The sequence below is a fragment of the Strongylocentrotus purpuratus genome, unplaced genomic scaffold (assembly GCF_000002235.5).
Source record: "Strongylocentrotus purpuratus isolate Spur 01 unplaced genomic scaffold, Spur_5.0 spur5_scaffold_19, whole genome shotgun sequence".
Lineage (NCBI taxonomy): Eukaryota > Metazoa > Echinodermata > Echinoidea > Camarodonta > Strongylocentrotidae > Strongylocentrotus > Strongylocentrotus purpuratus.
Window position 1 is genome coordinate 12,846,641 of NW_022145604.1, and position 16,826 is coordinate 12,863,466.

The window sequence follows — 16,826 nt, forward strand, 5'->3', positions numbered from 1 at the left end:
CACCACCCCTTCTGTCTGTCTGCTTGGTTCAGACTCACTCTTTCTGTCTTGGTCTCTCTTTTTCCAGTCTATTGTCTCCTGTCTTTTAATATACGCATGTATCTTTTTCTCCTTCTTCTCATGTACCTCCTTCTGTCCTTTCTGTCTTTCTGCCTCTATCTTCCTCTCATAACTATCTCCATCTCTCTCTCTCTCTCTCTCTGTCTCTCTCCCTCTCTCTCTCTCTCTCTCTCTCTCTCTCTCTGTCTCTCTCTGTCTCTCTGTCTCTCTCTGTCTCTCTGTCTCTCTCTGTCTCTCTCTCTCTCTCTACTTTATCATTTTCTTTCCTCCCATTTCGCCTATTCTGTAAATTAAGACATGCATGTCAGATGATATTACTGACTGGTACTATTTTTGGGGTTAGGGGAGTCCCCCCCCCCCTCTGGAAAAAAAGGAAAGAGAGAGATATAGACATTTAAAAAAAAGCAGATCCCCCCCCCCCCCACTCCCCAAACCAAAACAAAACAAAATTGAACTGAATGTTACAGGACTTCGATTTGTGGTGTACATGTGTATGTTTAATAGGGACTTTTAGATTTGCAAAACGAGAACGTGGATTGCTATGATCGACGTCCTTTTAATGCACTGCCTTGAGTGGACGTCAAACGTATCAGTCCACGCAAATCTAAAAGTTCCTAATAGTGAATGTGCTGAAACCTCAATTATTAAGCACATACTACTGCATGTGCAAGGTTTGCTGATAAGGGTTCACATACAGACTGATGTAGCTTTAATTATAGCTCATTGATCACTTCAAGGAATCCCTCATGCGGCTATTTAAACAGTGACTGTCATAGCCATGAGCTCACAATGAATGACGATGCATGCGTGTGCGCATTCCTATCAATGAGCCGTGCGTCCGTCCGTGTGTGTGTGTGTGCATCCATCCCTGCGTCTGTCAACGTCTGACTGTTGACTGCCGTGGGAGAGGAAACAACCAAATTGAATCTCGTCATTACTGGCTTACTCAGCAGCTGGGGACAGAGCTCGCCGTATTATCCTATCCTCGGCTTCGTCATTCATTCATTCCTCTCCCTCGACTCTCGAGAGCTACTGCATGCAACACACGGTTTTGAATTCTACTTCTAGTTTTACACAGCCAACTTTTGCATTGAGGAATCTCTCCCGAGTTGGATATATTAAATGCTTGGAAGCTCTTTGTGTCTCTCCTCAGAAAAGACATGTTTGTGAATTCTATTTTTGCCTCTAGCAAAATCTCCAGAGCTGGATAAAATACTTCTAGTATTATGTAGGACACTCTTTGGAATTCTCTTTTAGGAGATAAATGATGTAACTATTGTGATATCTCTTGCACAGCTGAATGCTATAGTTCTTGAATATATATTATTGATCTAAACTATTGGATGAATATATTTTGGAAAGCTTTCAGTGTGTATGGATGGTTTTCATGAGAATTCATATCTTGTTTGTGCTATAGCGAATGCCTGGAAATTCCTATTTTTCTGCTTGCAACTGGTGGATTATTATTGAGATGGAATAATACTGTATGCATCAATGGATATGAAGGTTTGTACTGCTGTAATGTTATTGTTCAAGGAATTTGTCATTGACAGTCTGCATTTGGAGATATATTTGTGTAAGATGAACTGTTTTTAAATATTCTTAAGTAACAATAAATGTTGTGGCCTAAATGTTTCTATGCTGATGGGCAAAACTGTTTCAAACAAAAGAGTCTATTAGTCGGTGTGCCAAAATCTAAATTTGCCCTTATTTATGTTGGCCTATTTCTTTGTTTCCTGAGTTTCCTGTTTCCTTGTTTTTTTAAACACGAGCCATTACTTTTATTATTATAATTTTTTTATTTATTTATTTATTTTTTTTTTGGGGGGGGGGTGGAGAGTATTTCTTCAGTAGTTAAATGTATCTTAATATCTCAAACTCTTCATTGGATCGCTTTTAATCATAGCACCCCTCCCCCAAAAAGTATTCATCAGTATTAATCGGTATCAGGGAATTTTTCATGCAGTTGATGCACTATTAGGACACATCAAATATATATAGGGCTTACACAAAGAAAAAAGAATTGCTGGAAATGACATTTGGCAAAAAAGTATTTTATTTATCTTTACTTTACCTTTAACTCATGTTTCATAAATTGGTAGAGAGTAACTTATATGTTGTTTTTGCCCTTTGTCCATCTTTGGGTTGAATGGAGTAACATTGGCCAAATTGATTATGGATGTATGCTAGTCAGAAACCCTAACCACAGAATGTCTGTCTCTGGTTAGTTGGCATCTTGCTAGGAGACACAAGTATGTCTGAGTTTAAGGTCACCATGAGTTCTTCCGAGGAGAAAGAAAGTTCAAATTATGCCAGAAAACCCCCCCCCCCCCCCCCTGGACCTGGAGAGAGAGATAGAGAAATTTAAAAAGAAGATTGCACTTTAGAAACTGCAACTACAAGTACCGTATGCCTAATAGATTTCATTGACAGATTTGATTAGAAAATGTATGCACAATATACATCTACCTGTACGGATGTATATGACAAGCTAATGTGATAATAGAGAAGTAAAGATAATGTCTGATTTTAAATCTGTCAGAGCCTGACAATACTTTGTTGATACTTTCCAATTTGTATTGAAAACACCTTCATTGTTAAACAAACAAAAAAACCTTTTAATGCTGAATGATTCTTATTTACTCTATGTGTATCAACAATATCCATGTTCTGGTAGAATACTTTTACCCCGCCATTCATTGAAAAAGCAAACTAACAGACAAGCACACAAACATGGAGATTCCCTTGAAAGTTTATGGGAGCCTTTTCAGTTTTAAGGAAAAAGGGGGGAAATATTTAATGATACACGTTAAATTAATTGAAAACGCCTTTATTGTTAAACAAACAAACAAACCTTTGATGCCGAATGATTCTAATTAACTCTATTATCAACAATATCCATGTTCTGGTAGAATAATTTTCCAGATTATCCGTCCCCCACCATTCATTGAAAAGGTAAACTCACAAACAAGCACACAAACATGGAGATTCCCTTGGATGACATGTTTATAAATGGGAACCTTTCAGTTCGAAGGAAAAAGGAGGAAATATTTAATGATACACGTTCCATTTCCTCAGACATCCTTTATGTTACAGGAGTCTCCTTGTGATGATGTTTGGCATATTCATATGCAGCATGTACAACAATACACACGGGACATCTTGGAGATCCTAGATGGCCTTCACATCTAGACCTAATCCCTACATCCCTATTGTCATCAAATTGATTTTCATTGGAGCGTTTGTAAGCAGATCAATAACACCTCCCTTCATAGGCTGATGATAGGCATTGTAGCGCTTGTTTGCAACATCCTTTCATACATACATTGTGCATTGTAGGCCTACAATTGCTCATGAGTATATGAAGGAGTGTCTATTTATATCAAACATTGCCTGCATGCTGTCATGTTTCAAGTGTAATTTGTTGCTGTGGGAGGTACAAAGAGGTAAAAATAGTTTATTCTGAGACACTCTGTCGGTATTTGTCACAAGTTATACGTCCTGTGAAGTGTTTCGAATTTTGTATAGCGCTCATATCTGTTTAGACTTGACACTCCTGGCGCTCCTGATTCAATAAAATAAACAATTGTGTAAAAATGATAAAAATGAACCCATGCATGCACACATGTACGTTGTATTTTTAGATTTTTCAATTTGGCATCTCCAAATAAAAAACATTTTAATCTTTGCTCTTAAAAATGAGTTTCAATCTGAAGAAAGAGGAACTGAAAAGGATTTGAGGAAAGATTTTCTACATGATGTATGATTGTAAATATCCTTTGTACAGTGAACTACATACGATCAGTACCGGTATGTATAAGGCACATCTGGCAAATTTGTTTACATTAAAAATCAAAGGTCAAAAGTAGGATGCATCATGCCTAACATTTTTTCTTCTTCAAATTTTCAAATTTACAGTCTTCATTTTTCTTTTCCATCGTTGTTCTCCTCACAGAATGAAGCAGTCAAACACAGACCAACCTGATCTGTAGGCACACCCCTACCAAGGCATCGCCTGGTCCTGGCCACACCCCTTTCCATTACCCCTCCTCATCACATCCCCATCCGCTGATTAGAGATGGATCCTATGGTTACCCAGTCCTCAGACTCATCATTCTGGGAGGATTATTACGACCGCTCCGACATGCAGACACCGGTAGATCTAATGAACTCCTCAGGGGGACCCATCATCCCCTCCTCGTTCTACCCCACGGTGCCTGCGCCGGAGTGCGGGGCGATGAACTACCGGTATAACGTCCCTACGGCAGTGGTGTGTGGTATCAGCTTCATCTTCGGAATCATCTTCAATTTCTTTGGTAAGGATAGACTAATTTTTTAAAGATGGTTACAGGGAAAAAGATATGAACTAAACATTTCTGGGGCTACTTTTCAAGCTACTTAAGTTTGTTTTGCATTGAACTTTAGCCAATTTTGGGAGGTTCTGTATGACTTTCGGGGGCTAATTTGCCCTGAGCCCCTGTGTAATTTTTTTCCCTGGATGGTTAAGACCTACATGTAAACTATAGTTGAATGCAAGTAATTATTAATACCTCGGTCACTGCTGAACAGACTCCGATCCGATTCCAAACCAACCAATTTTCGAACATTTGGTTTGATCTATTGGCCAAAGCTTTATAGTTTGTCTTGGGGATAGCCTTTTTGGCTATCCACAATAAATGATTGATTTTGAGTTTGGGCCTATGTATTCAACACAACACAACATGTTTTTACACCTCCCTGATCAGGAAAACACTTGAGTAATTTCTGATCAGCATTTTACAATGAACATACATGTATATTGGTATTTACCTTTGAAATTAATCACAGACAGGAATAGAAATAACAGAGAAATAATTGCATGATTGTAATCTCTCGATCATTATCCAAATATGAATGTACATGTAAATTAAAATGTAATCAGACAATAAAAGTTTAAAGCCTTTCTGCACTAGTTTGGCCCGAAGGGATTAGACCTACCTGCGTGGTCACTGGCAGGTGGTTATCTTATCAAATCAACTCTCAATAAACATAGGAAAAAGGGGACCATGAGCATCAACGGGTACCACTTATAGGCATGGTTGGCTATATAGAGGGCGCAAGAAGCTATAGGTAGTGCAGTCCCGCTTTAACGCTTTATCAGTCAACGGTCTATATTGATTGTTCCAAACCAAAAGGAACAAAGTACATGTTATGTATCTGTTTGAGTTTGAACCTTTTCATTGCTCCGATCTGATCAGATCCTGCATGTCTGGTGAAATTATTTTCCCCTTCCTGCACGCTACCTGTCTGTCCTACTTTGTAAAACACATCGGATTATGAGTCACTCTCCCTACATTAGACCCTGGACATCATCAAAGTTTGTTCTGGGTACAATGGTTAGGTTCACACGACTTTCTGTTAACTTTAAAGATATAGACCAGTTCTGGTCATGCGATTGCATTGTGAAAGAAACGTTGTGGAATCGATCAGAAAAGGTTGATCATCTAGCATATAAGTAATGGTGTGTACTGCAAGGTTCTGGAATCATCAAAATGATAAGAAATTTGGCCCAGTCATCGTAAAAAAAGATGTATATGGGAAAGATGTATATGGGACTACCCACACGTGCGCGACACGTGCGTTTATCTCTCACGTACCAATAGATTAGTAGGCAGTTTCCCCGGCAACATTTTTATCATGTATTAGTCAAAACATACTCTTTCACATGGTTGGCTTCCATTTCATTTTTTGAAACTGGGGCGTTTCCAATACTGGTCTTTACCTTTAAACTGAATACTCTCCTGGCTTGTAGTGTGAAACTCTCATTACTCGTTGCTTCAGTCCTCTGTGGACCCTCCTCGTTGTTAGTGGATCGTTATTTATAACTTTGAGGGTTCATAAACTGTTAATTTAAGGCTACAACAGTCCCACATGAACATAGCTATTGTTTAATTCTGCTTTCAATGCCTCATTAGAAGGGTGGGGGGGGGGGGGGGCTCACCTTCTAGTTGCAGCTGCCCTCAGTCTCTTGTGTGTGATAGCTTTCTTTATTTACACTGTAGTAACTACTTGGAAGTGTCTGAATTCATACATTTTAGGAAGAGTAACAGGGTATTGCTTGAAACCAGGTTCATTTATGCATATCTTCTCATTATAGGCCATTAAAAAAAATATACATGTTTAGCGTTCCCTTCATTTTTGGAGGCCGCCTCCTATTTTTTTTTTTTTTTTTTTTTTTTTTTTGAAATTTTGAATTTTTTTTTTTTTTTTTTTTTTTTTTTTTTTTATTATTTTTTTTTTAAAGAAAAAAAACATGAAAAACACTGCTAAAATGGATCTATTTCTGATTTTAAAAAAATTAAAAAAATAAAATGTCGGCGGCCATCTTGAAAAATAGCCCGACTGTCGGAAAATTTACCGAGCAGCCATTTTGAGCGGCCATTTTGAAAGAAAGAAAAACAAAAAAAAAGGGCCGCCTCCTTCCTTTTTTTTCGAAAAAACAGGACGCTAAACATGTTTTTTTTTTTTTTTGGCCATATATTGATACATGCCTCTCTGATATTTAATATTAAACTTCCCCTCTCTTTCTCTCTCTCTCTCTCTCCATTACTCTCTCTTTCTCTCTCTTACTCTCTTTACCTGTCTCTTCTTCTCATTCTCTGTCTACTGCCATTGAATTGTAAAGCTCGATTTTGCTCTGTAAAGCCTTGGAGAAAATTACCCCTTTTATGAGCCCCTCCCCCCCCCCCCCCCCCCTCCCTCCCCCTCTTAAAAAATAAAAATGGAATTTGTTTTTAACGTTTTACCAGTTACTATCTCAACTGAATTGCCGAAGCTTCAGATTTTTAATCACAACCAAAAGGTGTGCTTCAAAACAGTCCTGCAATAGTAGAGAAATCGAACCCCCCTCCCCCCCCCCCTCCCCCCAAAAAAATAAATAAATTAATAAATAAAGAAATTAGAGAATTTTTTTTTGAAAAGAATAACTTTGATTAGATCCAGTTGAACAGTATTACACAATGTATATCTTGTAAATTAATCTGACCAGGCACGGCTCTGTCAGATAGATTTAATGATGAAGGCTGTAGTAGATGGAGTAATTGCTCACACCATCCCAGCTGCCCTGTTATCGTGCCATTATCAAATACCATTAGAGCACTTGCTCCAATCAATTCTAGCTGTGTGTTTAAAGCCCACCATTAATTGCATCCAGGAGATAAATGGAAATTAAATGCCAGATGCAGAATCTGTAATGTACTTTTGCAACCATTACATGTATGTACAACTGTAGACGTATAGATTACAGCTTAGTATTAATTATTGATTGTTGCGATGGAAAATGAAGGACCAGGGATTTTGGTCCAGTCTTCCATGATATCATTATCAAGTTGATATTGAAAGCAGAAAAATGAGAAAAACAGATAGGTCAAAGGTTGAAGAAAATATGAAAAGCGTTCCCGATGTAAATTTGATCAATGATGACTTTCAAACATCATAATCCACACACATGTCTTTATATCCCTTATTATATTTTCCTCATATTTTCCTCATTTTAACGAGAGTACTTTTTCCATCCTTAATTTTTTTACATTAAACCTAATTGATACCAATTATTTATTTAATTTCCCCTTGTCTTTCACAAAGGGACACACATATGCTATGTTTCTACAAATGACTTAGAACTTTGCAACCCCTGTATATTAAAGCGGCTGCTATCGGCTCGAGGGTTACGCTGTCAGAATTGAGAGCACCCCCTCCCGTCTGGGGGGTTCAAGCACATGCCAGTGTCAGTCACTCTGATATCCGCAGGTTGTTTTTCTTTCTTCCACACACGCCCCCAGACACGCCCCCAGGTGGGTGTGAGGGTGTACATGTACATGTACATGAACATGTATTTGTGCCAAGATGGTTCTTCTCTGCAGGCATACAGGTGTATGAAGGGAAATCCAACCTTGATAGCAAACTTTTCTAGAGGAAAGCAGAAATATCAGGGAAGTAGACTGTCGAAAGCAGGAATGAAATTAGACCAAAAAATGAGAAAGTAGAGTAGTGCCCCAAGGGAGAGGGCACTTAGGAGAAAAACAGAAATTAATGATATATGTGTATGTGATAAACAGGATCGTCGACCACGTCACAATGTACTGTCCTGACCATACTGCCAATTTGAGTTCCGCATAGAGACTTTATAGAAATTAATCTTGTATTTCAAACATTCATAACTTTCTTAATATTGGTCTGATTTATTTCACATTTTTGGTATTTTGTTAAACCTATTTTTCTGCTTCCATACAAATAACTTATTACAGGCTTTGATCGCCCTACAGCACTGCCCCAGGAAGTTGAACAATTCAATATTTCTTGTCATTGGTGTTCAAAATGTATTGATGTACATTTTAGTTTGGTGTGCAGGCTTGCACAGTACACAGCCTGTATCGGCTGTAAGATGTACAATCTTCCCTCTTTGATATCGTTTGGTCAGAGCCAGAAGGGAGCTAACTCTGTGTAAAACAATACAAGTAACATCCGTCTGGCTCCAAACAGACATTATTCTCCTACATGTACATGTACAATGTAGATCCAATGCTATCAATATTATCAGTGGTTTGGGTGTGGTTAAACATATTTTTGTTCACTGTAGGTTTATTCATCCATGTTGTATGTAGTCAAAACTTCTCTTGTTCGTCACATCATGCCTTCCCTTTCTCATTGAAGATCGTCCAATATTCATTGCCACCATGGTATACATAGTATGCTCCTCGTTTGCTTCTGCCAGTTGTATTCCCTGCTCATTCCCCTATTCTCTCCCTGGTGTCTGGATTCCCAGTTGTTCCCCAGTGTTGTTTCTTCCCCGTTCCGCTCCCTGGCAATGCTCCTCCCTGGGGACCGGTTCATGATGGAATCTGTAAGATTTGTCAAGTTGATGTCAGGGCACACCTGTGTCACCCATCCCTCCTGAGCCCCTCTCCCTCCTCCCATCTTCTCACACCATCTTCACACCATCATCTCAGGGTTTAGGCCAGGGAGATGGATGGAATACCGGCCTGTTCAGACGAGAGGGAACTCTGCAAAAATCGTTGACGGAAACGTTGTATAATCGTCATGGACATATCGCAATAGGTGCAAAGTGCAAACACATCGGATAACAACATCTTTATATGGATGGTATACCAGCCTGTTCAGACGAGAGGGAACTCTACAAAACTTGTAGACAGAAAGCGTTGTATAAAATCGTCATGTACATGTAGCAAAAGGTGCAAACACACCGGATAACAACATCTTAATGTGTGTTAGGAAACATGGTACTGTAATTAAGGAACTAGTTTTTAAGAGGTCAGTTCACATGGCAACTGGCCAATCATCATATCAGAGAACACTCACCATAAGCCCTGGCAAGTCATACGGTTTCCATACGATACAACGTTTAGGTATTAGATGCGTACCCCGATTCATAAATCCAGTTTTTTCATTCAAAACGATGCTCAAACACCCATTTCACTACTGGTATATAAAGTTTTTCTAATACAAACATTCAGAATAGAATCAAAACATTACTTTATGCAGGGTAAATGTAGCTATTTAGGTCCGGATTTACATGTAGGGCCTGTGTGCAGAGTGTGCACAAGCCTTGTCCAAAAAATATTGTAATTTCTGGAGTCCAGATGAAAATTTGGAGCGCCCATGTCTCCCGCGGGAGGGGGGGGGGGCTGTCACTTTTGATCCCTGCTTTATCATAACTTTGCAGTTTTTCGTACAGCTCTACAAGGAATCTTGCTAGTCTGAAGGGGGCAAGAAGGAGAGGGAGGAGAATGGAATAAAGATGCAGTTTACACCATCAGTTGGGGGGTATAGATGGATGGGAAAGTGGTCCCTAGATAGAACATGATAGTGTGATGGTGTATCTAAATTGTAAATGTAGGTCAGCTACATTGCTGGGATAGTGTTCTTTCAGTAGCTTGCGTTACATTGTATCTGCATTTAGTCACAAGAGATGAAGGTATTTCGTCTATGGAGAGCCGGAAGGGGGGAAGGTTGAGTTCTGGGAAGAGGTGAAAAATAATTTGTGATCATTATCATTGTATAATTATGCAAGTGTGGAAAAGCATGTCTCTTCAAATGCCTTAATATACGAAATATGGCATTTAACATAAAAATCAGGACAGACTTTTATGCCACATGTTCGTCCAGTCCAATATATATTGTTCTGTGTACAGTGCTTGTTACTTTACCAAGACTGGGCCAAATTTATTATGATTTTGAATTTGTTGATGATTCCAGAACCTTGCAGTACACACCAACACTTATGCTAGATGGCCAACCTTTTCTGATCGATTCCACAACGTTTCTTTCACAATGCAATCGCATGACCACAACTCAACTTTATCTTTAACTCTGTGCTGAAGACGAAATTACTCTGTCACAATTATCTTTTTTTAAACTACCAGTAATTTAAAACTTCAAAATTTGTGTTTTCCCTTTTTTTCTCTTTTTTTTTGCTTTATTTTATTTTTATTTTATTTTTGGTGGTCTTTGCATGTCCTTTTCCATCCTTTCAAATCTGATGTACTATCCATATTTTTAAAATTGTAATCCTTATAATACTAACAATTTTAGTGCTGAATTTTAATGATTGTATACTATGAAAGAGTAAAAATTGTAGACATATTGATACATTAGATAGAAGCAGTAAGACTAAGAATAGATTTTAGTACTAGTAGGAGAAAGTTGTAATGGTACATGTAGTAGAAGTAGATATACACTGTAGTAGAAGAAGTACCACGTGTACTGTACTACTATTACCCTGTTATGGCAGATTTGAATTGTTGCCACATATTTTTAGATTTAAGTAAGCATATTATTGCCATCCTCATTAAATGATGAATATAAAACTCTTCCTATCCCTCCTCTTTCTCTGTGTTCATACATGTAGAGTGCGTTGACATTTATGTCCAATCTAATTTCAACTCCCGCAGAAGACGTGCAAATTGAGTCGACCCTTTCAGTCTACGCTCCTTATTACATCACCCTTGGGGGTGTATTACATGTACATGTGGACTAGGATTCTTGCAATTTATAAGCCCCCACCCTCCCCCCCCCCCCCCCCCTGTTCAGACTACCAATAATATCAATTATACAATGAGTGATTATATTTTCCAAGTCTGAACATTTATAACAAAACCTGCATATAGAAACAGACTTGAGGGATAAATCCTGTTCACACCAGAGGATAATTATACAAAACTTGTGTAAGGAAACGTGAAAAGAATCATCATTTTAATAGAGGAAAGGGTATACATGAAAAGAGTACCATATAGAGAAACATCAAGAGGTCCGTTGACATCACAGTTGGCCAATCATCAGTGCGCACTGATTGCCATGCACACTATAGAATAAATGAATAAGTCTCACCAAGTTACAAAGTTTTCATGATTATAATATAATGCTCAGACTATAGACGGCTCTGATTCTTTCTCAAGTTTCATCTAAAACGATGTGTTATAGCAATGTTCACACTAGAATTTGTTTGGTTGTATATACATCATGTAGTTAATTTTTAGCTATGTGGTTTACGTAGTAGAGCTATACATGAATGATGAAAGTTTGGTTGTCTGAAGGGGGGGGGGGTGGGATCTATAAGAGTTTCATCTGAAACGATGTGTTATTTATGTAATGTTCACACTATAATTTTTGTTTGTTATATATGCATGTAGTTTTTTTTGGGGGGGGGTTGTATAGTTAATTTTTAGCTATGTGGTTTACACAGTAGAGCTATCCATGAATGATGAAAGTTTGGTAGTCTGAAGGAGGGGGGGGGCATCTATAAGACTGAGTGCGTTGACATGACTCTAGAGAGGGGGACGTACATCTCACTTTATTGAGAAGAGAAAAAGACTGGTGTGAAAAACACTTGAAAGATAGCTTGACCTGCATCCATTATTGATGGGAGGTCGATCGACATCCCTGATGGAACTCTTGTTTATTCTCTTCTTCTTCCCATTCACAGCATTGAATAATAAATAGAGTGTTCAGGGTGCATCTCCTTTGAATCCATCTTGTTTTCTTCAAACGCAGTGAATGAATCCAATTTGATATTGTTGACATTGTAGTAACTGATTTAAAGATATAGACCGGTAGTGGTAAAATTGCGGTACAAGAGTTTTGTGTGCAAAATATCCATTCAATATTGTTTAAATATTGCCTTCAGAGGTTAAGATGGCACCACTCCAACCTAAATTCACAAAAAAAGCAGAGATTATGCCCAAATATTCAATGTTGAAGTGAATTCGCGATATCTATTCAGATAATTTAACAATATATATCCATTTGCAGACGGTTTCCCAGAAAAATTTGTATCATCACGTAATAGTCAGAACATATTCTTTCACATGATTGATAATAAGAGTTTCCATTTCATTTTTTGAGGGGGGCGTTTCCAAAACTGGTCTATACCTTAAGCCCTTTAGTAGGTAGACCATTTATGTAGTGAGATCAAATTTAATGCATAAATCTGCCTCGTTACAATTTATTTCATTCACATGTTACAAATATTTGTATTTCAAATGCAAGTTGCATACATAGCTGTTGCTAGGTAGGACAAAAATATGGCTTTCCCTACCTAACAACATATAATGTTGCGGTTTGCATTCTGACTACTGATAAACAATTATTTGTAAAAGGTGCATTAAATAATTTGTATCGAGGCGCTATAACTCTGGTTACATTATGAAAATGGCCTATTAAAAGAATGATAAACTCACAAAATAGTTTTTACCAGACCTCAAACCTTCTCCTTACTGAAGGGTGCTACCTGTTTTTTTAATAGATTCTCTAGTGTGTTTGAGCCGAGCCAAATTAATTCAATTTGAAATTGATTACCTTGTAAGGCCTGTCCTTATCAGACCAAAGTTGCAAAATAACCTGCTATTTTCAGACTCTGGATATTGTCTGAAGCTCGAAATTGCTTGTTCACCAGACCGATACGCTCATCACACCGATACGCTCATCACAAATTAGATGAAGACAGGCGCAAATTAAGCAGCTATTACCCAAATTGCCGGCTATTTTGGAAACAAGACCAAGATTTCTCTGGATATTTTCTCGACCAAATAGCCCGCTAATTGCAACTGCGTGCTGATGAAGACGCAAATTGGCTGGCTAATTTGAGATCGGGCTAGTTAAAATAGCGGGTTATTGTGCAACTTTGGTCTGATGAGGACACGCCTGTAGTGACTGATTGCAACCCATCAATCAGTGGTTGGATCCGTGGATACAACTTCACACAATAAGATGCGGCCAATTTGTAATTGTTTAGCTCAAATTGGCCATTGTCATGTTGAAATTGCTTTAATTGTGAGCAGGGGGGCCAATTTGCTGTGGTGTAAGGTGTATTCAGAATTTGAAACCCATCAAACAATTGAAATTGTTTTGGAAAAGAAAAAAGTGTATTCATGTATACATGTACATGTATGTATTAGGAAACCTAGCTGGTAACTCTATACCAGGAGACCTTTTCATATTGATTACCAGTATTCCAAAGCCAAGGGGAGATGGTTTCAGTGAAGTCTATTTTTTGAGTTGCTCGTCTGTCTCTTTCTCTCTTTTTCAATGTTTTTGCTACATTATAGCTCTGAAAGGGTCTTTGTACTTTTTGTACTTCTCTCCATCTCCCTCCCCCTCTTTCTCTCTATCTATCCCCATCCTCTCTCCTTTTCTCATTTGCTTATTGCTATTCACCCCCCTTTTCTCTTTCTCTCTCTCTCTCTCTTTCCTTCTCTCTCTCTCCCTCTTTTCTCTCTCTTTCCTTCTCTCTCTCCCTTTCTCTCTTTCTCTCCCCTTCTCTCTCTCTCTCTCTCCCCCCTTCTCTCTCTCTCTCTCCCCTTCTCTCTCTCTCCCCTTCTCTCTCTCTCCCCTTCTCTCTTTCCTTCTCTCGCTCCCCTTCTCTCTGTCACTTTTTCTTCTTCTAAACATCTTTCCCTGCCTTGTCTATTTGCTTCCATGTCTTTTACTTTCTATTCCTGTCCATTTCTGCCTTTGCATATTTTTTTTCCCATGGTTATGGTTTTAATAAGTCTATATATATATATATATATATATATATATATATATATATATATAAAGGCTATTTTAATTATCCCGATCCTAAATTATCCAGCTGATTTGCGTCTCCATTAGCCTGCAGTTGCAATTACATACATGCCAACTGTTCAGATTAAAGAGGAACATTCCTCTTTTTGGGAGAAGATAATTATCATTTTAATGCAGGTGTTCCTCTTCCTGTACAAATTTGTCTGTAGTATTGAATAGGAGAGTTAGGATTGTTCCTCTTTTTTTTTTAAATAGCATAATTTGTACAGATTTCTGATTTTCAAATGTTGGCATGTATGCAATTAGCGGGATATTTGGTCGAGATAATCATAGAAAGATATCTTGTGCTAGTTTGCAAAATATCCTGCTATTTGTCCGGTGCGTCTTCACAAGCCCGAAGACTCGCACTATGCATAAACGCTGAGCAAAATATCTGGAGCTCGAGTCTAGAGCTGATGAGGACGCGATTTGTAACTTCAAGCTTATTTTCCCAAATCCGAAATAGCGGGCTATTTGGCAATCTCGAGCTAATGATGACATACCTTAGTTTAGAGAACTTTGCCTTGAAGCCAAGCACATTACCTCCAGCCCATAATCAGAAGTATCCCTTAAGGTTTAGTCCTTGTTCTGGTTTACAAGGCAATTTCTTCTGAAACGAACAATCAAATTACCTCTCCATTATAAACAGGGCGATGGCAATTTTCTCGTGTTACATGGGTCCCTAATTGAATGAAAGATACTCTGGTCTACTTGATAAGAGTGTTCTATTCTGGTGAAAACCCAGGAGGCATGTTGCCCTTATTTCACATTAGATGCGTAATGGGCATCTAAAAGGATGCCTCGAGTTCTCTCTAGCACCATTCAAGATTCCATGATACTGGATCGGAAATTTGTGTGAAATTAAAAGATATCCCAAGGGAATAAGGTTGTATTGCTGCCTGTCATATACCCATACATGTATCACTTCTGAGTTCTGACTTAAAAAATGTACATGGCTGAACATTTCATAGTGGAGAGATCACGTCATAAACTCTTGAGAGAAAAATAAGATTGATCCTCGAAGTATAATTATGTATTTTTAAGCTTCTTCAGTGAACATGTACATTTTGGTGACTGAATTCTTTATGAAACTTTCCTATACAGTTTCCATAACTATTCAGAAGGGTGAACTCCAAACTTTTACTGTGAGTAGTTGAGACATGTTTGCACTTTAATAGTTAGCTTTCCATGATACAACATAAAACTATCATGTGTACAAGTTACTACCGAATGCTAACACACATGTATACGGAAAGGGCTTTGCCTGTTTCTAGCTTTTAGGACACATTTGGGACACATTTGGAGAGAGAGAGAGCACAACATAAGGTTCCACAACACATGGTCCTGTGAGAGTTGCGCTGCGGCAAAATTACTAACTACATGTACATGTATACAGACCAAATCCAATTGCAACTCAACTTTAAACCTAACATGTCATCTGTTTATACAGCCAGAAGGATGTTAACTCTCTGTTTCAGTATAAGAGTTAAACCCCCCCCCCCCCCCCCCCCCCCCCCCCCCCCCCCCCCCCCGTCTGACTTCAAACAAACAATATCTTTGACGAAATATGTTGTTATTTAACGAATTGCATGTCCTAAATAAAGTTCTCATCTAGCTCAGGGGTGATCTAGCTAAAGATTTTGCACACATCAAAATCTTATTCCGCCAGCTGTCACGTACCCACTTTCATATATATGCCCTCCTACCCGTGGCGGCTGATACAGTAGGATATTACACTCTTCTATTTTTACAAAGTTAATAAGTCTCTTCTTGTTCTCCAGTCCTCGCAAATTATTGTCAAGCACATACCTTCATGTATACCCTCGGCATGCTTCCGCATAGTACACAACATTATAAACAATATACCTCCCACCATTTCCCCTTTCCCTTCCCCGCTCCCCCTTCCCCCTTCCCCCTTCCCCCTTCCCCCTTCCCCCTTCCCTTCCTCCTCTTCCCTTCCTCCTCTTCCCCTTCCCCCTCTTCCTTTCCGATTAGCCTTGGCATCTGTCCATCCCACATCCATATGTGGTGGTGTTGCTATGCCAGGCATGCGTGATGTGAGGCTTATCATTGTCTCTCTCATCTCCTGTTGGTAATAGAGTGAGAAAGACAACTCAATGAATTAGAATCGGTCGCAGGTCGATTCACGACATGAAATGTCAATGTCAGTGGTAATTGTATAGAGGAAGGGGGAGGGGGCTGAGAAAAGGGTGCAGAGTATTATAATTTGTACATTGTACTCATTGTAGACCTATACAGTAGATACATATACAGGAAGCATTCTCATCGGGCATACCTACATGTACATGTATACCAAATATGAATGAAGATATTATAAAGCAGTGAATATCTATTTGTTTCTTTTCTTCAACTTCATTGGAAATTTCTTTACTGGATCTTTGATAGTATGATAAGATTCTTCTACAAATGCCTTGGTTCGGTGTCAATATCCTCCACTAACAAAATTCTTTTACTTTGAAACTGGACCAAACACTTTGTCTTACCGTAACCTTAATCTCAAATTGAACACTAACCCTAATGCTAAACCTACGTACATATATAATACTGACAGAATATCACCACATCAATGGTCGCCATAGCGAATGTCAGGGCCCCGTCTTACAAAGCGTTACGATTGATTCAAATCAATCCTAAGTCCTCCAATC

At 38.5% G+C, this 16,826-nt stretch overlaps 1 protein-coding gene across 4 annotated transcripts in view; it reads left to right on the forward strand.

Moving 5' to 3' along the window:
* LOC575804 (transmembrane protein 198) overlaps positions 1 to 16,826 on the forward strand; it is a 72,068-nt gene that overhangs the window by 33,396 nt on the left and 21,846 nt on the right. For 2 of the 4 annotated variants that reach the window (XM_030990331.1, XM_030990330.1), the window contains one exon: positions 4,016 to 4,376. In XM_030990331.1, coding sequence (XP_030846191.1) covers positions 4,139 to 4,376 — 238 coding nt within the window. In that variant the 5' untranslated portion in view covers positions 4,016 to 4,138. Of the gene's footprint in view, positions 1 to 1,442; positions 1,567 to 3,380; positions 3,507 to 4,015; positions 4,377 to 16,826 lie in introns of those variants that run through there. The other 2 variants (XM_030990332.1, XM_030990333.1) reach the window with 2 other exon arrangements.